This window comes from Malus domestica, chromosome 16 (assembly GCF_042453785.1).
Source record: "Malus domestica chromosome 16, GDT2T_hap1".
NCBI lineage: Eukaryota > Viridiplantae > Streptophyta > Magnoliopsida > Rosales > Rosaceae > Malus > Malus domestica.
Window position 1 is genome coordinate 22,297,028 of NC_091676.1, and position 24,411 is coordinate 22,321,438.

Genomic DNA, 24,411 nt, shown 5'->3' on the forward strand with positions numbered 1-24,411 from the left:
CGAAGAAAGCTGTGAGAGAAGCTAAATTAGCGACTTATGACGACATGTATAAGCGACTAGATACCAAAGAAGGAGAGTTGGATATCTATAAACTAGCTAGAGCAAGGGAAAAGAAGACAAGGGACCTAAACCAAGTGAGGTGCATCAAGGATGAGGATGGAAAGGTTCTTGCTACAGAAAATGCGGTCAAAGACAGATGGAGAGGTTATTTTCATAATCTTTTCAATGAAGGACATGAAAAGAGTACTTCTTTAGGGGAGTTGAGTAACTCAGAAGAGTGTAGAAACTACTCATTTGATCGTCGAATCAGGAAGGAAGAAGTGGTTGTAGCTTTGAAGAAGATGAAGCATAGAAAAGCAGTGGGCCCAGACGATATACCGATCGAAGTGTGGAAAGTCTTGGGAGAGACAGGTATAGCATGGCTCACTGACCTTTTCAATAGGATTTTGAAAACGAAGAAGATGCCAACTGAGTGGCGAAAGAGCACTTTAGTGCCTATCTACAAGAATAAGGGCGACGTACAAAATTGCATGAACTATAGGGGTATTAAGCTAATGAGTCATACAATGAAGCTCTGGGAGAGAGTCATTGAACATAGATTGAGGCAAGAGACACGGGTTTCGGACAACCAATTCGGGTTCATGCCAGGGCGCTCAACCATGGAGGCAATTTATCTCTTACGAAGATTGATGGAAAGATATGATAGGGTCCCAAGAGACATTCTTTGGAGGATTTTAGAGAAGAAAGAAGTACGAGTAGCATATATCCAAGCTATAAAGGATATGTATAAAGGAGCAAAGACTGTTGTAAGAACTCATGAAGGACAAACCGAAAGCTTTCCCATAACTGTAGGATTACATCAAGGCTCATCCTTAAGTCCTTACCTTTTTTGCGTTGGTAATGGATGAGTTAACAGGACATATTCAAGATGGTATTCCTTGGTGTATGCTTTTCGCAGACGATATAGTGTTGATAGATGAAACTCAGGAAAGGGTAAATGCGAAGCTTAACCTTTGGAGAAAAGTGTTGGAATCTAAAGGTCTTCGTCTAAGCCGATCAAAGACAGAATATATGGAGTGCAAGTTCAGTGCAAATGGAGGCCAAAATGAGTTAGGGGTAAGGATCGGAGATCAAGAAATACCAAAGAGCGATCGTTTTCGCTACTTAGGATCTATCTTGCAAAAGAACGGAGAATTAGATGAAGATCTCAACCATAGAATACAAGCTGGATGAATGAAGTGGAAGAGTGCATCCGGCGTGTTGTGTGACCGCTGTATGCCACTGAAGCTCAAGGGAAAATTTTATAGGACGGCAATAAGGCCGGCGATGCTGTATGGCACAGAATGTTGGGCGGTGAAGCATCAACACGTACACATAATGGGTGTAGCGGAGATGAGGATGCTTCGTTGGATGTGTGGGCACACGAGAAATGATAAGATTAGGAATGAAGATATCTGAGCTAAAGTAGGAGTAGCCGAAATTGTAGGAAAATTGAGAGAAAATCGGTTACGGTGGTTTGGACATGTGCAAAGAAGGCCTACTGACGCTCCGGTTAGAAGATGCGACTACGGGATAGAGGTTCAGGGTCGAATGGGTAGAGGAAGACCTAGGAAAACTTTGGACTAGACTCTAAGAAAAGACTTAGAGTATTTGGATCTAACGGAGGACATGACACAGGACTGAGCACAATGGCGTTCTAAGATTCATAATGCCGACCCCACTCAGTGAAGAAGACTTTGGTGTATTTAACACAATACTTTGAAATGAAGCAAAGCTTATTTATTGATAACTCCGATAAGTTACAAATATGTACATATACATGAGTCAAAATAAACAAATAAGAGGGAGCCTTCACAAAGGTTGCTTAGAAGAAGTCTCAGCAGTCGGTAGAGCCCCAGAAAGAGAAGGCACCGGAGGGGGATCATTCGGAGCCTCAGTACTGGACGGAACCCTAGAAGGAGGAGGCATCAAAGGTTGATCATTTGGAGCTTCATTACGAGGTACAACCCCAGAAGACGAAGGCAATAAATGCCTTTGGAACAAACCCACAAACCGCTGATGATCAAGTAAAACCTGACCATCAGATTCCTTCATCTGGTCAAGCTTCCTCTTCATGTTTGTAGCATAGTCATGTGCGAGCTGGTGCAACTGTTTATTCTCATGCTTGAGCCCTCTAATCTCCTGTTTGAGACTCATCACTTCAGCCGCCAATGATTCAACTTGGCGGGTTCGAGCAAATAGGCGCTGGGCCATATTAGACACTGAACCTACACACTGAACACTTAGAGCCAGAGAATCCTTAACAGCCAACTCATCAGACCGTTTGGAAAGTAGTCTGTTATCTTTGGGAGTGAGAAGGTTCCTGGCCACCACCGCAGTAGTCATATCATTCTTCATCACGGAATCCCCAACGGTAAGAGGACCAGTAGGGGATAAGAAGGATAGGCGCCATATGTTGTCTGGAGAAGGCGTGGTTGCCTCTTCAACAAAGTTCAAGTCAAAACGACGGTCGAATAGGCCAGACATTTTCAAAGGTGTTGAAGAGAGAAGAGGTCGGACAAATCAAGATCTTAGAAGTGCAAGAAGGGAGCTTCTACTGGTGAGGATTCAAGTGTGCTTTAGAACTTAATGCCAGCCTCTATAAAAATCTGCACTCAACGAAGCTTCAGAAATCGAAGAGGTGCCTGCCCAGAAATCGAAGAGGCGTTTGCTTTCTCAAAAGCTGGGCTGCTCAGAGACCACGAGGGCCGATCTCAGAAATCGAAGAAACGTTTGCTTTCTCAAAAGCTGGGCTGCTCAAAGAGCACGAAGGCCGATCTCAGAAATCGAAGAGGCACTTGCTTTCTCAAAAGCTGGGCTGCTCAGAGACCACGAGGGCCGATCTCAAAAATCGAAGAGGCACCTGTTTTTTTTCAGCCTTGTCAGCACCTGTCACATGCACACTCAGCTTTGCTGAAATTACGGGCATTATGTTAAAGATTTCTGGTGAAGTAGAAAGCACGTGAATCTTACTGTTCAATTATCCACTTTCCACACGCACCATCAGCTCATGGGTACCACAGATAACTTTGCTAAAGATCTCTGACAAAGTTTAGACACGTGAAGCTTACAGCTCCCACTACATCGCTATGACCAAGAAGGGTAAAAGAATAGCAAAGAAACAGCACTAACAAAGTTTAGACACATAACTTTTGAAGGTCTAGCTACCATATTATTACCCACAAGGGTAAAGGAACAACACCGTTGCTGGATAATTGGAAAGTCCCTGTGTGTCAACCTCTGTGCTCCGTGGCAAGGTAGACTAGCAAACATGCCCAACCTTTACTTACATTCGAGAAAACACTCCCACCAAGATTGTTTGCTCTAAAATCGAAGAGGCACCGTCCTCCGAATCTCGAGAGCCAGACTCCCAACATGATTACTTTCTCAAAAATCGAAAAGACACTGCTATCCAAATCTCGAGAGCCAGACTCCTAACAGGATTGCTCTCTCAAAAATCGAAGAGGCACTGTCCTCCGAATCTTGAGAGCCAGATCCCCGACAGGATTGCTTGTACGAAAACCGAAGAGGCACCGCTTTCTCAACTTCGAGAGCCAGATCTCCTTGGATAAAGCTTGTCTGTAATCTTCACACGCAACATCAGCTTTCCCGATACCACAGACCACTTTTTCAAAGTGCTTTGACACACGTGAAGCTGGCAGCTCACACTCCCGTGCTATGACCAAGCAAGGTAAAGGAATAACATTACTACTTGTTGTTAGGGAAACTCCTATATATGTCGACCTCCATCCTCAACAGACAGGCAGACCTACAAAAATGCTCAACCCTTCCTCATATCTGAGAGGGCACTCCCAACGAGGCCTCTCGAAATACTCAGCTTTCTTTCCCCCCGATAATACCTCTACAAACAAGCTACACTAAAGCAAGAATATCTGATATCATCAGGGTTAAAAGCAAGAGTGTCCCATATCATGCTTTTTCCCTGTCTTTTCCTTTGGCCTTGTTCTTACCTGCAAGACAAGGAGAAAGAGAGCAATCAGTCAGCACTTGGAATCAAGCTTCCAGTCAGGAACTGACTGCCTGGAACCCCTTACCTGATTACTTACCTGGCATTGCTCTCGAGTACTCATCTTCAACATCTTATGCTTCTAGGGAAGATACCACATCTGCCTGAGGAACGGATAGGGAAAGTGAGAAGGATACAAGGAAGCATGTGGAGACAAGCGTAACAGAACACGTGCCGATACATCCACTACTTTGTCAACAGCAAAAGTATCCCATATCAGCAGGGTCGAACGTACTCTAGATTTGATGGACTTGTTTTGACCCTCAAATTCTTCAGTCGGCCTTATACTCTGGAGGAAACCAGACAATTCTCCAGCCCAGTTCAAGAATAAGCCTGTGGAAAGTTACTTCTTCAAAAGCAAAAGTATCTCATATCATCTATTCTCCTTTTCTTCTCTTTATCCTTCATGCTGCCTGCAAGATAGGGAGAATAAGAACAATCAGTCGGAACTCGAAATTAAACTTCTGATCTGGGACTGATTGCTTACCTTGTCTGTCACATCTTTCAGCAGATCCCCTAGCTCGGCGACTTGGGGGACTCCCACTACATGGTTTGTATCGCGCTTGACCAAGCCTGAAACTACAAGTAAGCTTCAAGTGAAATTGATACATTACCTTGTGCATCTTCACCAGTTAAAGATACCACCCTTGGATAGAGGAAGAGTACTTCCAAAGAAGATGCCACATCTACCTATGAGACAGATAAGGCAAGTGAAGACGAGAGCTTGAACATATGTCATTTGTACTAAATCATTCACTTGTACTCACTAAAGGAGAGCTTGAACCTATGTACTTGCGTAAACCCTTCACAATTAATGAGAACTCCTCTACTCCATAGACGTAGCCAACCTGGGTGAACCACGTACATCTTGTGTTTGCTTTCCTATCTCTATCCATTTACATACTTATCCTCACTAATGACCAGAGCAATCTAGCGAAGATCACAAACTTAATACTTTCTGTTGTACCAAAGTCCTCACTGATTTTGTGCATCAACAATCCTTAAGTCATTACCTTTTTGCGTTGGTAATGGATGAGTTAACATGACATATTCAAGATGATATTCCTTGGTGTATGCTTTTCGCAAACGATATAGTGTTGATAGATGAAACTCATGAGGGGTAAATGCGAAGCTTAACCTTTGGAGAGAAGTGTTGGAATCTAAAGGTAATCGCCTAAGCTGATCAAACACATAATATATGGAGTGCAAGTTTAGTGCAAATGGAGGCCAAAATGAGTTAGGGGTGAGGATCGGAGATCAGGAAATACCAAAGAGCGACCGTTTTCGCTACCTAGGATCTATATCTTGCAAAAGAGCGGAGAATTAAATGGAGATCTCAACCATAGAATACAAGCTGGATGGATGAAGTGGAATAGTGCATCCGGCGTGTTGTGTGACCGTCGTAGGCCACTAAAGCTCAAGGGAAATTTTTATAGGACGACAATAAGGCCAGCGATGCTGTATGGCACAGAATGTTGGGCGGTGAAGCACCAACATGTACACAAAAGGGGTTTGGATATGTGCAAAGAAGCCTATTGACGCTCCGGTTCGAAGATGTGACTACGGGATAGAGGTTTCAGGGCCGAAGGGGTAGAGGAAGACCTAGGAAAACTTTGGAAGAGACCCTAAGAAAAGACTTAGAGTACATGGATCTAACGGAGGACATGACACAAAACCGAGCGCAATGGCGTTCTAGGATTCATATAGCCGACCCCACTTAGTGGGAAAAGGCTTTGTTGTTGTTGTTGTTGTATTAAATGTTAATAGAGTTAATTTGGTGTTAAGTGGTATGACAAGTGTCGAAAAAATAAAGAATAAGACATTAAGGAGACATCATTTTTGGAACAGCATATCTGTAGCCTAATATGTTCAATGTTGAGATGGCATTTATTAGAAACCCATGCTTTAACTGATAAATGCTTTGAGATTGCTGCTGAAACTTTACTTGCACTTTTTTTTTCTCCTGCCATATAGTTTTTCCTTTCTTTTAAGCATAGTCATGATTGGTTATCTACTTTGTTTTGACAGCCGATATTCGTGTTAATTAGTTCTTTAAACCATCATATTTCAAGGGAGGTAGATTTTATCTCCTCCCACTTCTTTTGCCATCTTGTTTTGTGTGGTCACAGTTAAGTCACATTAATATTTTATATTATTTTTTTATAGAGATAATAAGACAAAAAGAAATAGTAATATAAAATGTTGACGTGGCTTAACCGTGACCACACAACAAGAAAGGCACGGGAGGGCACAGGAAGTGGGAAGGCAAAGAATCTGCCTCCCAAGACCAAGGTATAAAATATCGATGATATCGGAAATATCGGTAGTCCAAAAACAGGGAAATTTCGATAAAAATATCGGGATATTATCGATATCGATAAAAATTGAATAAAAACCACAGAAATTGTAAGAAAAACTTGGAAATTTTTATTGAAACTTTGCAAGATGTTTATTTAGTCAATTATTTATTAGTTTATCACAAAAAATTGGAAGGAAATGCATTGCATGATGGATTTAACTGATTTAAGTTGATTATATAGCGAGCTGGCAAACAGTGTGAGTGTAAAAGATATGTAGTAATTAATGAAAGAAGTTTAAACACACCATAATCATTTATATATAATGAATTAGTACAATATTTTACACTTTATATATTGCATGGTAAGATACATGAGTAACTTATTCTTATAACGGGTACATATCAATTTTTTTATAAAAATTAATGGGTACAAACTTATTCTTATTTTATTTTTTATAGATTTGAAATGTTTGAATTGAAAATTAATTAGGAGTTTAATAAGGATGTGAGTATTAAAACTCTAAATCAATTACTAATTTTTGTTATGAAAGTTATGTAACTTGCATGTAATTCATTAATACTAGGGACTTTGATCAAAATATAAAAACTGATAAGATCTTAGTCAATGAACATTAGAAACTAGGGATCGGATACTAATTTTTCTTTATTTTTTTAAAATAATAATAATTTGGTTAATCACATTTTACATCATCTAGTTTCGAGAAAAAAGAAAATTGTTTGGTCAATTTTGAAAGCCATATCAAAATTTTGAGTGATATTTTTATCCAACGTGTTAATACAAAATTGTTGATGCACAAAACCGGAGGTCTTGGAACAACGTAAATCCGGCCGTGAATCTGCAAGTAATGTAAATGACATAAGATGTATCGTGGTTCACCCCAAGATTTGGGCTACGTCCACATTGATTATTGTATTTATCTGTTTGTGAGGGAGAGAGATGGAGAGAGCTTCTGAGGGTGAGAGAGCCCTTCCATGGCCTAAGAGATTGGCCTCCCCTAATTGTGAGGGTGAGGGGTCCTTTTATAGAATAAGGACTTCTCACTTATTACATATTTGCCCCTTCTTTTATCACATAATTACATTTAAGTCTCCCGAGTATTTATACGAGGCCCTAAATATGGTATAAACAAAAATCATATAGACATAGTACATGATTATGTTTTGGTAATCGAAGACGCCACAATGAGATGAACGGTTCTACTTAGGTAATTATAGGTTTTTAATTAAATTTATGATGTAGTAAATATAAGGTAGAAACGTCACTTCCACCATTTAGACTAAATTGTATGATTGGTTTTCCTTTCATGTTACTAATTTGAATAGAAGCCGAAGCTCTACGATGACGAGTTTTTGTTCATATGTGCTAGTTTGGTTTCCCTCGTTAGCCCACAAATGAATCGAATGCCTATCATATCATTATTCTGGAGAACAATCAAATTAGCAAATAACCAAAAGACGTATATCAATATGATATTTTTCTAATGGTGCAATGTGAGAAAATTAGTACTCATCATTAAATTCATTCCCCAACCTAAAATGTATAAATCGAAGTAGCCTTAAATTCTTTGGTGGGTAATTGAAAAACTAAATTGCAACTCATATAAGTCCAAAAGATCATTACCCATAATAAAAACGCAATTTTGTTGGATAAACCCGATGGCTGTTGAATGGGAAAGCGTCACAATACAATTGTGAGATTAGAGTTGTTGCTGTTGTCCCACATCGCCCAAGTGATAAAAAAGAAGCTGGTGGAGGGATTATAAAAAGGACCAGAAGCCCAAACGATAAAGCATAACCCTTATCGATCATATCGCGATATTATTAATAATATCGTGATATTATCGATATTATCACGATATGAACGATAATTAAAGGATAAATGTGATAATATCGTTATCTCATAAAAACAATAATATTGATGATATTATCGATATTTTGGTTCTTACCCAAGACCGAGTTCCACCCACTCCCAGGTGCTCAAGAGACGATTCATAAGCTGTCAGATTTCTGTGACCTGTCTGCAGTTTGAATAATACTATGTAAGGATTACACAGCCTCTGAAAATTGTTGCACAAGTTCTAGGTCCGTACACACACTCGTCTTTCTTTATACTTACCATTTCTTTCTCTTTAATTGGTACTATTTTTTAATATATCTTTTAAAACTGTTTGAATTTGGAAGTGTTTAATATTAACCCAAACAGTCTGATTGCAGAGTAAGGAGAAGGTAACCCCGAGTGGCTCCAAGCTTGCAGTAACATGAAATAACAGAACTAACAGTAAGCTATTGCGGTAACCTTTTTCCCTTTCTTCGCCATGACAAAGTAACCGTAACTCCCTTTTTGATATAATGAATATTATATGCATATGTGGAGATATTCACATCAAAATGTCTGAACATAATTTGGGATCAAAGCATTGTGACAAAAACACGTAAATTTACAATTTGGGTGTTGATATTGTTGTAAATTTGGTTTCTTTTCAAGAAATTTGAATTGGATTTTTCTTTTGCAAATTGTCTTTGAAGGTATTCATCCGAGGTCAAATCGTTGCTTAGAAGGCTTGGTGTGGAGCCGATCAAGATTGAATTGGATGAACTGGGTACAATTTTTTTACTATTTATTACATGGCAATGGTTGGTTTTTGCAATTCAATATTTAGATTTAATGTAATTTGTCAATTGAGCTTCAGTTTACTGTGTTTCACAATGTGGCTCAATAGTCGGAATGAAAAATTTAAAGGGTAAATAAGTTAATTATGTATCATTAGTACAAAAACATGTTTGCGGGACGCAAAACACAAAACGTCGCGCAAACAGCCTTTGCGCAAAGGGACTTTGCACGATGAAGACTGGCATCGCGCAAACGTAGGTACACCTACATCGTGCAAAATAGCTTTGGCAACGCCATCTTCGTTGCGCAAAGTGCCGTTGCACAAAGGCCGTTTGCGTGACGTTTTGTGCGTCGCGCAAGATTTTGGTGCCAAACCAACAATGCTTTACCACTTTTTCACAACTTTGTGCGATATAGGTGCACCCGCATTACGCAAAGCTGTTTTGTCCACTTTCAGTTAATTTAGTCTTTTCCCTTTTGCAGTTGAGCCGTTTAAATGAAGATAAGTGCCTTATGATTGCAACCCCCCATAATCCAGAAACTGTTGTATGTTCTTTTCTCAATGTTTTCTTCTTAGATTAATAAATGTAATTTAGAAATGTTTCTGAGGTGTATATATATGGGATTGTATCAGATCCGCCTTCAACTGGAGACACTTTTGGCAGAGAAGGCTCGATTAGCTAACGAGAATTCAGTTTATGCACGCGAGAATCGGTTCCTTAGGGAAATTGAGGAATACCACCAGCTAACAATGCATGATGTTGTGTATTTAGATGATGAAGAAGTCACCGAAGCTAACCTATTAACCAGCCCCATCGGCGTCTCCAAGATGCTCTCCATTTCCCCGCCCTCATCAGCACCCCCATTCCCGCCTCTAGAGGACTCTTCATATGCAACCTCACCAGTACCATAAAGTTGCTTCCACCAGACCTCTTGCTTCCCATCCTTTTTTTCGTTATCTCTTCAGGTTTACCTTTCACTTTGGCTATAAGTCAAGTTTTTAGGATGAAGTCTTAGTTTATTTGAGTGAAGATCAGCCGTATTGATTTTGTACAAGAAAGATACACATAAACTGCATGCAAGATCCCGATATTTTGTTTTCCACAAAACAAATAAGCAGTGAAAGATTTCGATTGTTGGACCTCATGCCACAAACTTCACCATTAAGCTCAAGGAAGGATGAGAATTCTCAAACTCCGAAAAGAACGTCCCAACAAGCTCCATACTTTTCTGCTTTAGATCGATCACTTTGTTCTTCATGTAAAGAATCAGAGTCTGGTTAGCTTTCTGCTAACAATTCTATGACTACAAAGTTGTTGTACATTGTTCTTTTGTGTTTGTAAATAAAGCTGCTGTGAACATATGAGTTAATATATTAGATAATTTGTTCATGTATTACAGTCAACAATCAACATATATATTAGATTAAGGGATGGTTTGGGAGTGAGGTGCTTAAAAAAAAAGCACCCATGAAAAAAAGCTGTGAGGGTTTTAGGTGTTTGGCAAACTGAAAAAAAAAAGGGCTTATTTTGGAAGCTGCTATGAGAATAAGCTGAAATCAAAGGAAAAAACTGAAGCTGCTATTTGCAGCTTTGGAAAACTAGCTTTTTTTCAGAGCACATGGAGCTACAGTGCTCCTTTAATGAAAAGACCCACTATCAGATTGCTTTTTTTTTTTCCAAAAGCACTTTTACAAAAAAATTTACCAAACACTCTGCTGATTTATTTCACAGCCGCTTATTCTCACAACACAGCCAATTATTCTCACAGCAGCTTTTTTTTCAAAGCACAGCAATACCAAACCAGCCCTAAGAATATCTTCCTAATAGGATGCATTTTCCTTTGCTTCACAGATAGATGGAATGGCTTGTCCATCTTCATCTGGCGTGAAAAGAAGTCAGAGGGGTTAGGATTGGATTTTGAATGGCATTTGAATTGTAAAAATATAACTTTGCGCGACACCAGAGTGGACCAATGCGTCATGCAAAGGTTGTTTGCGCGACATACCAACCAATGCATCACGCAAAGTGTTTTTATTACTTTCACCAAGTATAATATAAGATTTTGTGGTATCAACTAGTGTAAATATTTTAAATTGAAGATCGAAGTAGTTCATTGTATTCATATAGGGTCAAGGAGTGTAGCTGGAAAAAAAATCATCAAAATCGGAGTTAAAATAACCGTTAAATCGTGATTTTTCGTTTATAATTGTCGAAAAGGTTTGCCCCATTACTTGATATTATTGTGGGTTTTATGTAAAAAAAAAAACAATTGAATTTGAAGAGAGTAAAGTCACATTTTTAGTAAATTTTATAATATATATATATTTTTTAAATATAACTTGCGCGACGCCACAATGGGGTTGTTGTGCAAAACCCCTTTGCGTGACGAAGGTATGCATTTGTCGCGCAAAATAGCTTTGCGCAACGTAGATGCACCTTGTTTTGCGCGACGAAGACTACGGTCACGCAAAACTGCTTTGCGTGACGAAGGTGCACCTACGTCGCGCAAAGCTATTTTGCTCGACAAATGCACACCTTCGTCGCGCAAAGTCAACAACTTTGTGGTATAACATAAATTTTGTGGTATCCACTTGTGTAAATATTTTAAATTAACGATCGAGTTCATTCATTGTATTCATATAGGATCAAGGAGTGTAGCTATAAAAATCATCAAAATCGGAGTTAAAATAACCTTTAAATCGTGATTTTTCGTTGATAATCATCGAAAAGTTTTGTCTCATTACTTAATCTCTGAATGTTTGTTTTTTACGATTTTTGGCGTATGCGATCTCAAAGCATATACAAACAAATTTGACGGTTGGATCGTTGAAATTAGCTTCGTAGAATGCGTATCCTATCAAAATGATAGATTCACTAACACTTATATTTTATTTATACTTTCATTAAGTATAACATAAAGATTTTGTGGTATCCACTAGTGTAAATATTTCAAATTGAAGATCGAATTCATTCATTGTATTCATATAGTGTCAAGGAGTGTAGCTGTAAAAGATCATCAAAATCGAAGTTAAAACTACAGTTAAACCGTGATTTTTCGTTGATAACTGTCGAAATGTTTTGTCCCGTTACTTGGTCGCTGAATGTTTGTTTTTTGCGATTTTTGGCGTATGCGATCTCGACGTATATACAAACAAGTTTGACTGTTGAACGTTGAAATTAGCTTTGTAGAATGCATATCCCATCAAAACGATAGATTCACTAACACTTAGAGTTTATTTATACTTTCATAAGTATAACATAAAGATTTTGTGGTATCCACTAGTGTAAATATTTTAAATTGAAGATCAAATTCATTCATTGTATTCATATAGGGTCAAGGAGTGTAGCTGTAAAAAATCATCAAAATCGGAGTGAAAATAACCGTTAAATTGTGATTTTTCGTTGATAACCGTTGAAAAGTTTTGTCCCATTACTTGATCTTTGAATGTTTGTGTTTTTTTATTTTTGACGTATGCGATCTCCAAGTATATACAAACATGTTTGACGGTTGGATAGTTGAAACTAGTTTCGTAGAATGCGTATCCCATCAAAACAATAGATTCACTAACACTTAAGAGTTTATTTATACTTTCATTAAGTATAACATAAGATTTTGTGGTATCAACTAGTGTAAATATTTTAAATTGAAAATTGAGTTCATTAATTGTATTGATATAGGATCAAGTAGTGTAGCTGTAAAAAATCATCAAAATCAAAGTTAAAATAACCGTTAAATCATGATTTTTTGTTGATAACCGTAGAAAAGTTTTGTCCTGTTACTTGATCTCTGAATGTTTTTTTTTGCGATTTTTTGCATATGCGATCTTAAAGCATGTACAAACAAGTTTGACGGTTGGATCGTTGAAATTAGTTTTGTAGAATTCGTATCCCAACAAATTCAATGGTGTGTGTATATATATATATATTAAATAGATTTAAATTTATTTATTTTGTACGTATAACACTTAAATTGAATGATATGTGACACACCCTGACCAAGATCAAGGCATGTTGGGTGTCACGTGAGAGTGACTTATCCATGTGCACAGTGCGGAAGCAATAAAGATAAGAAATAACGAATAATTAAAAACCAAATTACTAGAGTGCACTACTAAACAGGAAGTGATAGGAGTTAGTTACAACAGTAAACACTCATAATCAGAGCATAATAAGTCTAGGTGCAGTCCAATAGGACAAATACTAGTTATACAGTACCAGAAATGTCCTACTATTATTTAGATAGGTCAGAACTACCAACGTCCTCAAGCTACCAACAGCAAGCTTACTTAAAACCTAGAGGGACGCAAAACAGAAAACGTGAGTGGTCAAAAACAAATGTTTTACAAAACCATTTCATTTATCAACATAACTAACCCCTCGCTGTAGAACATGTATAATTTTTCCCAGAATCAAGATATAAGCATATACATAAATATATAATAAATCATATCAATTCAATTCATGTATCACATAATCATAATCATATATATATGTCATGCCAAGATATAATAGAGTAAGCAATTCAGGTAAGGATAATTTCATAGAAATATAACATATGAGCCGAAACCCCTATGGTAGTCTGTACGGTTGAATTCATAGCTCCAAAAGTCACTCTAACCAGAGTCACTACTAAGACCTATACGGCAATATACTACACAAGAGTCAGAACCAAACAAAAGGTCTATACGACAATAATGGGTGTAATACAATCATGCTCAATACTACTCTCACATAATAGCTGGGCGATAAATCGCTAGTCACCTACGAGTTGGAACCATAATAAAGGTCTATACGACAAGATTGTGCACCTAAATTGGATCCAATATGAGCATATGGTGCGGGATGTGACATAATAAACAGGCATGTGCCATATCTATGGCTAAATCACAATCACCCTAAGTGCAGTTTATTGAGCTCAACATTATTCAATCACATATCGCATCATCGATGATTTAAATAACCAAACACAACTTACCTGAGCTTACCTGTGCGTCCACAGCACTACATTTATATATAAAGCATCACATACCAATTTATATATGAATTATAAACTTATATGCATGGCATTATGGCATACTATCATTTAACACATTTTTCTGGGAAAATATCAAGTATATAATATATACTAAAAACCAAAAGCCCACTCACTGGTATGTCGAAAGGTCGCCCTTGGATACGCTTGTCCTCGAGATACATCTCACCTATATGCGAATTAACTATAAAAACGTTATTTTAAAGCACATAGGTAAAACTAGCTAATAACTTCTCATACAAAACTCAATTTTGGTATTTGAATATACCAACGTGACCTACACAACCTCACGAACATCGTGATATTTTTAAAATAATTTTTTAGTGGCTCGCGCGCCCTCACGCGCCAGGGAAGGCACGACCTCACGCGCATCATCTTCAACCTCCAGACGCCGGAACAGTTTCTCCGGCGCCGGATTATGGGCAGACCTGTAACTGCCTTTTTCTCGTTCGTTTTTGCATCATTTTCCACAAAATGCCACAAATTACGAGAGGAAGAAGGTTATACCTCTTTGGAGCTTTAAATCCCTCGAAAACTCGTCGGGAAAATCCTATCAAAACCAGCCACCTTTGAACCTCGTGATCCCGACGTCAAAACCGAGCCAACAAAGCACTCCAAGCTTCGTGAGAACCTCCTAGAGCTCGCTGTGAGCTTGGATTGTCCTAAAACATAACCATTCCACAGTTCATGAATAGTGCTTAACTCGGAGCTTGAGTTTTCAACCTGATATTGGACGAGTTCTTACCTGAAATGGGTACCTTTGAACTCGTAATGGAACAAGGAACACAATGGTGTGCTTCACACCCTCGATCTATGAAGATTTGGCTTGGTCCAAGGTTGTCCGTACAGAGGAGAGAGAGGAGAGAGTGAGTACGGGAGAGAAGAGAGAGAAAGGGTATGGATGTGTGAGTGGTTCCCAAATGCACACCAATCAAAACTCTTTAATCTTTTAGTTCTAATTGGGTCCAATGAGTTAGGGATAGAACTAATTGACCCAATTTCTTAACCTAAAATACAAACACACACCCGACGCTCAAGGGTAAATTCGTCTTTTCACAACAACGATCATTATTTCTCAGAACAGGCTGTGACAATATGTATATTTATTTAGTAGCTTTAAATTTATTACTGTAGTTTGGGTATGGGTTTTGTTAGAAAAAATATATTATTGTGGGTTTTATGTAAAAAAAAATTGAGTTTGAAGGGAGTAAAGTCAATTTTTAGTAAATTTTATAATAATTTTAAAAAAAATACCTTGCTCGACACCACAATGTGATCGTTGCGCAAAAGCACTTTGCACGACGTCAGAATTTATAACTGTGTCGCGCAATTGTTAAAATTTTGGTGGTTTAAATGAAAAAATTTGGTGCTTTTTTACGGTTCAATTGGAAAACAGTCCAGACTAGGGGTGAATTTTTTTGCCAAATTACCATACTAACCGAATTACCAACCATACCATACCAAATTTGTGCCAAAAAATTTGTATCATTGGTAATGGTACGGTATTTGTACCGTACCATACATTTTCGGTATGATGATGGTATTCAAAATTATTATCAATGGTATACCGTACCATACCATTCCTATTAATATTATATAATTTATTTATTCATTTATATATGTAATTATGTATTATTATCATTATATATGCACTTCTATAATTTTTTCCTAGTCATTTATCCAAAATCATCCTCTCACCCTCTAACCCCTACTTTCTCAATAAAAAAGCCTAAGCCTTCTCTGTTGAGACTTCATATTTTCACTCATCTTGCCATGGATTTCATCTTTGTTGATCCCGTTCCGACGACTCTCTCTTCGCAGTCCATCTCATCTTCTCCTTCATCAAATTGGGTTGTCTTTCTCCCTGGCTTCGTATATCAAGTTAATTTTTGTACAATTTTAAAGAATGTAAAGATGAAATTTAGGAATCTTTGTACTATTTCTTTTAAGGATGCTAAGTTCTTTTAGCAATTCTTTCATCTATTTACTTCTTTTTCTTAAATGAATCTCTATAAAATTCTCATAATTAATTAAAAAAGTTTTAAAAACCCAAAGAGAGTGGCCAAAATACGTTTGGGCCTTGAATTGGGTTGGAAAAAAAAAAACCAAATACCCAAAACAAAGTGGTAATTATCATTACCATATTATGCCAACCGAACTTTTTGACATGCCAAAATTCGATATATCGAAAGTTTGATACAGTAATATTAATAAATTTTAACATACTAAAAATTTGGTACGGTAATTAATGCATACTACGGTAATCGTACCAATACCACCCTCCAGTCACTACCCACCCATCTGTCTCTCTCTTCCCTCTGGCTCACTCGGTCTCTCTCCCCTCTCGCTCATCTCGCCCTCTCTCTCACTCCGTCTCGCTCACGCTCAGAGCCGAGTGCTCCTCCTGCTTTTTTTTCACACAGCACAAGCTCACAATCTCCCCTCTGCTCACCCAGACGACGTCGTTTGCTTCGGTTTCCTTCGAAGAACAACTTGGAGTTGAGAGTGCTTTGTAGCATTAAGGAGGAGGAAGGCGTCAGAGAAACCAAGAGGGTCAATGGGCTACCGGTGGATAAGGTCCAACGGGCGGGTTCGGGTTCTGGGTCCGATTCTGATGGGGAATTGAGTCAGGAAAGCGGTTCTGGGGAAGTGGGTTTTGATTGGGATTGGCCGCCGTGGAATAACGTACCTCAGAGGTACAAGCTCATTGGGTCTGGGGAAGTGGGTTTTGATTGGAATTGGAGAAGGCATTTCCCCATCCGCCGCAACAGACCTTATTGCCAGGCGTGTATGACATTCTTATATTTAGTTTTGTCCATCATAGATTCATAGGTGGTGTTCATGAAGCATTGTTTTGTTCAAATTCAGGTTGTCTAGTGGGTCCATTTCTTTGTGTTTGAGAATCCTAATAATCTTTTACCTGGTGCAGGACAATACCTTTGGAAGAGCGTTGCTGTAGCATTTGTCTTTCGTGGTCTGGATTTATTTATTTATTTATATTAAAAAATGAAAAGGGGAAAGTCGAATCTGAGATTCTGAATACAACATCAGGATGTTTTAATTTTTGGTGTCATTCTAAATAAGATTTAGTTTTCTTATGTCTATATTTGTTGTGCACTCCGCGTTCATTGGTACCCATTTCTAGCATTGGACTTCTTGCAGGTTTCTTCTAGCTCCTCCCCTTATCCAAAATCTGGGCTGGGAATCTGTATTTTACATATTTTCCTCTTTGGGGATTGCGTGGTAAGTAGCTGTCTCAAACGCTCAGAATTAGTGGTCTCCTTTTCTTTTTGCTGAAGAATTAATTCCCTTAACTTCTTCTACAATGTGAAAACTTATTTATTTGTTTATATCAATATGCCAGGAACGAAAACAAGATTCTGTTTCCTTTTTTGGATTTTCTGCCAAGTACCACCCTTCCATCATGATTAAATATAAAAGAACTTACTTGGCCAATTCATCGTTAGTAGCTCTCTTTTTTCCTCTTTTCTTTTAGAAAAATATGAAATGTTATAAACACTGAAGTCTGGCAATATGCTCATGTTGTTTCCCTATATATATATATATGTTGAAGGTATCTGGGTTTTCAGTTTCTCGAAGGACAAACCTCATGGGTTGGTGAATCAATTCCACGTGAGCCTTTAATCCCTTTTCCATTATCCTTGTTAATTTGGAGAAAGCTTACTTCTTTTCATGTAAAAATGCATAGTTGATTACTTATCTGAAGATAAAGTTGACTAATAAATCAGAGGTCAATTTAGTATTAAGGGGTTACAATACCGGAGATAGACGTAAGTCTTTTTTTTTCTTTCTCCGCAGTTTCTCCCTTGGATTCTATGGTCATGTTGCCCATGCTCAGTTAGTGGGTCGTTTCCCAAAAGCAAAAATGGACATAGTCATGGAGTTAAACCCCAATTCTTTTGAATTGGATCGTAATTCCGGTTGATATATAAGTAGTTGATCTTTTGTTGATTTCTTATTTTTGATGTTTCTCTTAGCAGACAGTCTTGTTAGTGTTCATGACAGCAATTTGTTCTAAGCATTTGTTGAAATTTTAAAACAGGCTGCATTATTTTCGGTGATTAGATTGTGATAAATATTCCCTTCCAAGTATATTTCTCTTCGTTTTTCTTGTGCATTAACCTTAGTTCCTCAATCTGAGCATACCTGGTCTTCTGATTAGATTCAGGATAACCTGTTTTTATCTTGGCATTTGTTGGATTTTGCTGAGTGTTGGCTTATCTCAGAGAATTACTAGTACAAATATTCCTCTGTTGCTGCTTTTGTCTTTTCGCATTATCTTTTTATATGGGTTGGTTTGTTGGTTAATTTGTTTTAATCGGTTGTCTTTAAATATATGCATTGGTAATTGGTTTGGATATATATGGTTTGTTGCTTATGAGGGCATTTCTTGGATTTTATTTTTTGTGTTTGGTGAAATATTAGGACTTGGTTCGATGCAGTTTTCTGAAATTGGATATTTTTGTTGTGACTAGTGAATCATATCTGCAAGTGGATTTCTGGTGGTATATAGCATTCCTAGTTTGGTGACTTCTTGTAGTTGCTTAGAAGCTCGATCGTCGTCATGGCAAGGTTGTTCGGTGTATGGGGAAGGCGTGGGTTTGTGAGATGGGTGCCTCCTTTTCCAGATCGACCACAGGACAGGTCATCGCCCAGATCGAGGAAGTGGCAACCCTAAAAGGTCAGCTTGCGGCCCAACAAGTAGCACAGGAGGCCGAAGCAGCAGCTTGGGAAGCCCGGGAAGCCGAGATTATAGTCCAGTTTTCAACCCAGGATGAGAAGATTGGTATGATCTTACTGGCCTTACAGATGTCCGGCCTCCAAATCCTGATGCTAGCACTTGATCTTGCTCTACCTTCGACCTCCCAACCACTTCGCCTAGTCGATACCCAGTAGCCTGATGCATCAAGCCTAGAAGACTACTTGTTGTAGTTTTTTCCTTTATATTGTATGTATATTTTCATATATTTTATAATTAAATATTTTTTCTTGGTTTATTAATTATTGTTTAGAATTTAATTACAATATTTATTAAAAATTAAATAAAAAATATTTTTGCCCCTAAAAAAATTAAAAAAAAAAACAATGGTTTGCGCAACGAAGAAGTGACCTATGTCGCGCAAAACTACTTTGCATGACGTAGGTCCCTATGTCGTGCAAAATTATTTTGCGCAACATCGGTTTTTGCGAAACGTATAACCTGCGTTGCGTAAAGTGGTTTTGAGCGACGTAGGTCACTTCTTCATCGCGACTATATGTATGCTTCAATGCACAAAGTTCAAGGGTTTTTGTTTCCCCAATTTAACAAGTTATGCGTTTGTTTGGCTTTAGTTTTAATGTCGAAGAATCACTGTTTGATTACATTGTAGTATTATTATGTTATTTTAATGATTTCATATGCTTCTCTTTACGTTAATTGTGTTGGATTTCTACTTTTCTGGCTTTTGTTTTCTTTAATTAAATGAAGTTTTTAATGTATCATGATAGGTACCAATCTTCTTAATGAAGATTAGAGCAATCAAATGGAGCTTCATAGGATAAGTGTGTGAGGGTGAGTTTTTTTGTACTGTATTTTTCTCCTCCGTGGCATGCTTCTTGATGGTTTTACTTAAGTCTTCATCTCGGTTGCTTGCCCAGATTATACAAAAGTCAAGTGGTGCAAACCTTGCTGTGGATATAAGGAGTCTTGGGTGCACTGTCTTGGACATTGCTACGACAAAAACCACCTTGGAGCCAGTATAAAGGGGATATGAATTTAGATCTACAAACGAATGCTTTTGTACATTTGGTTTTATAGTTAATATCACCTACTGGGGTTTTGCTAGGTTTATGCTGGGTTTTAGTACAATTTTTAAGGGATGTATGATCTGGTGAGGTTTCTCAAGGCCATACAGAAGGCAGGACTCTATGCTCACCTTCACATTGGCCCTTATGCTTGTGCTGAGTGGAACTTTGGGTAATTTTTTACTCTATATCTATAATTTTGGCTTTTATTTTCTTATGTTTGTGCTGAGTTGAACTTTGGGTAATTTTTTTCTCTAGATCTATAATTTTTTTCACTGATTAAGTCAAATTAAACTGCTTTCATTTCTTTTTGTGTCCATGGTCTAATTTTACTTGGATGATTTAATTCTATGTCATGATTTCTTTTGGGGTTTTTCCATTTTGTATTTTAAATATGTTTAAGGTTGAAGGAGTCAGCGATGGAATTTTGGATGCCGAAGAGAAGAAGCCTTATTATTTCTTCTTTCTTTTTGAGTGAGCATCTCTTTCTTTTCTTCTAATTTTGCTTCTTTCTTTTTGTTGTCGAATGTTTCAAAATTTCAACTCACATGTTCGTGTTCATTGTTGAGAAGTGTATTTTGTTATTAGTAGGCCATTATTCTGTCTTTTCAGTAATTGTTTCTTTATTTTTTTTTTCGTATTAGTTTTCGCAAAACCTAATCGTCATAGCAAAGCTTTTCCAAACAATGTTTTTCTAATGTGTTGTGAAATGGATGATGCAATCAAAAAATACGATGCAAGTACTTTGCACGCTATAATGGGTTTTCTTTTTGGTAGGTTTGTGTTTCTCATTCGCAGTCATGCTTCCATTATCATTTACATTTGCTTCTACATGATTTCTCATAAATGGGATAGCATTGTGTTTATTGTATTTTAACTTTTTTAGCCAAGCAAATGATTTCATTGAACAATAGATGCATCAATTAAATGATGCCAGTGTACGATGGCAAAGGCATTACGATGCCTTCAAATGATCGCTTTCTTTTTCTTTTTCTTTTTTTTTTAGTTTTTTACATATTACATTAGACTTTATTATTGTCCATTTGATGAAGTTCTCGATTGAGAGAAGCTACACTTGCATTATTATTCAAGACTAGCAACTGTAATAGTATAGTGGCAGATTCTCTTATTTACATTTGAATTTGAACAATTTATTGTATCATATAAGAAAGATGAAAATGGAATATGAGATGATATTGAAGAAAGCCTTGCACAGCATCTGCTAACACACCCCAACCCGGGATGTCCACTAGGACTCCAAATTGTGCTGTGTTGGCCGACGCCTGGAAGGTGGTGAAGCCATAAAATGTATTGATGTGGAAAATGTGAATAAATTTAAACCTAAATGTGCCTAAATACAAGAGTGCGCAGTGAGCGGGTATGAACCAATTTCACATGTGATGACAGAGCATAAGTACAGTACAGCAAAATAGGGTGAGAATTATACCATCAATGGTAATCGTTTACCCCAAGATTTGCCGATAATCCTCGTCGATACGAAAACTCTGCTACTAGAACCTAGAGGGGCGAAAAACATGGGTGAGTGGGCCTGAAAATAAAGTTTTAATAAAAACCTTTTTGAAAACATTATAACTCTTTGCCGTAAAACTCATTAGTTTCCAGAAAATAATTATACTACGTAGGTATGAAAACCAATGCACAAGACCAACGAAAACTGAAGTATGCCATGTCATAATATCTCGACAATAATAAATGTAAGCTAGGTGTGAAACCAATATAAAATAGTATGCCAGTCGGAGTCACCTAACGTGACCTGTACGACTGGACCTATAGCTCATCAACATATGCTTGCACACTAGTCGGAGTCACCTAATGTGACCTGTACGACAAGCTGGGTGTAAATAAGTACGCTCAAGTGCTGATCACGTGAAAGCTGTGCGATAAATCATAGGTCACCTACGAGTCAGAACCACCTATTGTGGTCTGTACGACAGGCTAGCAACAAAAGGTGAGTGTGTGGTGCGGGAGGTGAACAATCACGTGAAAGGTGTGCCCTAGCCTCGAGTAGGAGCACTAACACCGAGGTGCAGCATAATACGCTCTAAATGCATAAATACATAGCAATATGCAATGCAACAAGACCAATCACATGTTAACTCAGTTGAAGCTTACCTGAGCCTCCGCAGCATCAAATAGTATAATTCACAATTCATACTAATGCAACAATATAGTTGTTGATGCACAAAATCAGCGAGGACTTTGGTACAACAGAATGTGTCAGGTTTGTGACCTTCGCTTGGTTGCTTCGATCACTAGTGAAGATAAGTACGTAAATGAATAAGGACAGGGAAGCAAACACAAGATGTACGTGGTTCACCCAGATCGGCTACGTCCACGGAGTAGAGGAGTTCTCATTAATTGTGAAGGGTTTACACAAATACATAGGTTCAAGCTCTCATTTTGAAGTTCTAGTGAATAGTTTAGTACAAAATGACATTAGAGATTATTGTGGGAGAATGATCCCTATTTATAGAAGAGAGTTTCTAGTTTTGTTCTAACATTGACACGTGTCGTGTTGTGATTGGCTTCTGATGTTGACACGTGTCGCGCTGTGATTGGCTTCTGATGTCGACACGTGTCGCATTGTGATTGGCCTCTTGGTTGAAGGGAAGCTCTTCTGGGTCCTTGACGGTATAACGTTGACCGATGCTCAGTAGTTTCGGGATTGGTCAAGTATGGTACAAACAGTGCTCCCCTAAGTTCCCGAGTGAGGGAAGCTCCTCGGTTGGGGACTTGCAAGATCCAAGCCATTGAGTAATCACGAAACTTCTAAGTATTGAAGTGTGGTATCATTTTCACGTGCCTTATCTGTCTCATATGTAGATATGACATCTTCTCTGGAAGTACTTTTCCTCAATCCATGGGTGGTATCTTTAACCGATGAAGATGCACAAGGTAATGTATCAATTTCACTTGAAGCTTACTTGTAGTTTCGGGCTTGGTCAAGTGCGATACAAACCCTATAGTAGAAGTCCCCCAAGTCGCCGAGCTAGGAGATCTGCCGAAAGAGGTGACAGACAAGGTAAGCAGTCAAACTTCCAAGCAAGCAACCCAGGATCGGAGGTTCGACTTCGGCTTCCGGTTGATTGTTCTCCTTCTCATTGTCTCTCATTCAGCTGCCAGGATAAGGAGAAGCAAATGGAGAAGAGATGATATGAGATACTTTTGCTTTTGAAGAAGTAACTTTCCACAGGCTTATTCTTGAACTGTGCTGGAGGGTTTTCTGGTTCCCTTCAGAGTATAAGGCCGACTCAAGAATTTGAGGGTCAAAACAAGTCCATCAAATCTAGAGTACGTTCGACCTTGATGATATGAGATACTTTTGCTGTAGACGGAATAGTGAATGTGGTATGGAAAGGTGTCGTGTTGTAGTGATCTGTTTCAGCTCACCGTTGAACCTTCTGCTTCAATCTTTTGCATGGCAGAAGTGGTGTGCAACCTTTGCATTTAAATGGTCCTTCAGAACATTCTTTCATAGTGACTCATCCACGCTTGGCAGCTTCAGTGTAAAGAGCCAATATCTGATCAACTGTCATGAGGTATGTGCCGGTGGAATTCATGACCTTGACAGCAGTTGAGGATGAGTTCTCGAGAGCAATGCTAAGTAAGCAACCAGGCAAAGGTCTTAGGCAGTCAGTTCCAGATTGGAGGTTTGATTTCAGGTTCCGACTGACTGCTCTCTTTCTCTTTGTCCTGCAGGTGTGGACAAGGACGAAGACAAGGACAGGGAGAAAGCATGATATGGGATACTCTTGCTTTCGACCCTGATGATATGAGATACTCTTGTTCTTGGTGTGGCTTATTTGCTGAGGTATTATCGGGGGGAAATAAAGCTGAGTATTTCGAGAGGTTATGTTGAGGGTGCATTCTCGAATGTGAGAAAGGGTTGAGCATTTTTGCAGGTTTGCCTGTCCGTTGAGGAGGGAGGTCGATGTATATAGGGATTTCCCAATAACAAGTAGTAATGCTATTCTTTTACCCTTCTTGGTCACAGCAATGTAGTGGGAGCTGCCAGCTTCACGTGTTTTAACTTTGTCAGAGCACTTTGAAAAAGTGGTTTGTGGTATCTAGAAAGCTGATGTTGCGTGTGAAGATTACAGACAAGCTTTATCTAAGGAAATCTGGCTCTCGAAGTTTTGAGAACTGTGCCTCTTCGGTTTTCGAACAAGCAATCCCGTCGAGCATCTGGCTCTCGAGATTCGGAAAGCGGTGCCGCTTAGGTTTTTGAGAAAGTAATTATGTTGGGAGTCTTTTCTTGAATGTGAGTAAAGGTTGGACGTTCTTGCCAGCCTGTCTTGCCACAGAACACGGAGGTTGACACACATAGGGACTTTCCAGTTGTCAAGCAGTGGTGCTGTTCCTTTACCCTTGTGGGTAATAGTAGAGTAGCTAGAACTTCGAAATTCTCGTGCCTAAACTTTGTCAGAGATCTTTGGCAGTAAGATTGAACAGTAAGATTCACGTGTTTTCTACTTCACCAGAAATCTTCGACAGATTGCCCGTAATTTCCGCAAAGCTGAGTGTGCATGTGACAAGTGCTGACGAGGTTGAAAA

General features: G+C 38.4%; 1 protein-coding gene and 2 long non-coding RNA genes across 5 annotated transcripts; all 3 read left to right on the forward strand.

Annotated features, from left to right (window-relative positions):
* Positions 1–6,047: 6,047 nt before the first annotated feature.
* On the forward strand, positions 6,048–10,391 carry LOC103416733 (uncharacterized). 2 transcript variants are annotated; one of them, XM_008354956.4, is made up of 6 exons: positions 6,048–6,142; positions 8,338–8,468; positions 8,601–8,664; positions 8,913–8,986; positions 9,481–9,543; positions 9,632–10,391. In XM_008354956.4, exons 4-6 carry the CDS (start codon positions 8,978–8,980, stop codon positions 9,908–9,910), a joined length of 351 nt encoding a protein of 116 aa, XP_008353178.2. In that variant the 5' UTR covers positions 6,048–6,142; positions 8,338–8,468; positions 8,601–8,664; positions 8,913–8,977; the 3' UTR covers positions 9,911–10,391. The 2 variants fall into 2 exon arrangements, with proteins under 2 accessions (XP_008353178.2, XP_028951984.1); XM_029096151.2 differs by lacking the exon at positions 6,048–6,142 and having other exon boundaries at positions 8,204–8,425.
* A 5,928-nt stretch (positions 10,392–16,319) lies between these two features.
* On the forward strand, positions 16,320–19,049 carry LOC103403604 (uncharacterized). 2 transcript variants are annotated; one of them, XR_011577331.1, is made up of 6 exons: positions 16,320–16,815; positions 16,961–17,005; positions 17,194–17,274; positions 17,396–17,493; positions 17,606–17,664; positions 18,528–19,049. It is a non-coding gene; the product is annotated as an uncharacterized lncRNA (long non-coding RNA). The 2 variants fall into 2 exon arrangements; XR_011577330.1 differs by having other exon boundaries at positions 16,330–16,819.
* A 668-nt stretch (positions 19,050–19,717) lies between these two features.
* On the forward strand, positions 19,718–20,397 carry LOC139192851 (uncharacterized). Its single transcript, XR_011577332.1, has 2 exons — positions 19,718–20,008; positions 20,240–20,397. It is a non-coding gene; the product is annotated as an uncharacterized lncRNA (long non-coding RNA).
* Positions 20,398–24,411: the final 4,014 nt, after the last annotated feature.

What these genes read in the sequence shown, in the direction of transcription:
- LOC103416733 (XM_008354956.4), top strand. An exon ending in CCCATAATCCAGAAACTGTT is followed by an intron (nt 9,544 to 9,631) that starts GTATGTTCTTTT and finishes GGATTGTATCAG; the next exon opens with ATCCGCCTTCAACTGGAGAC.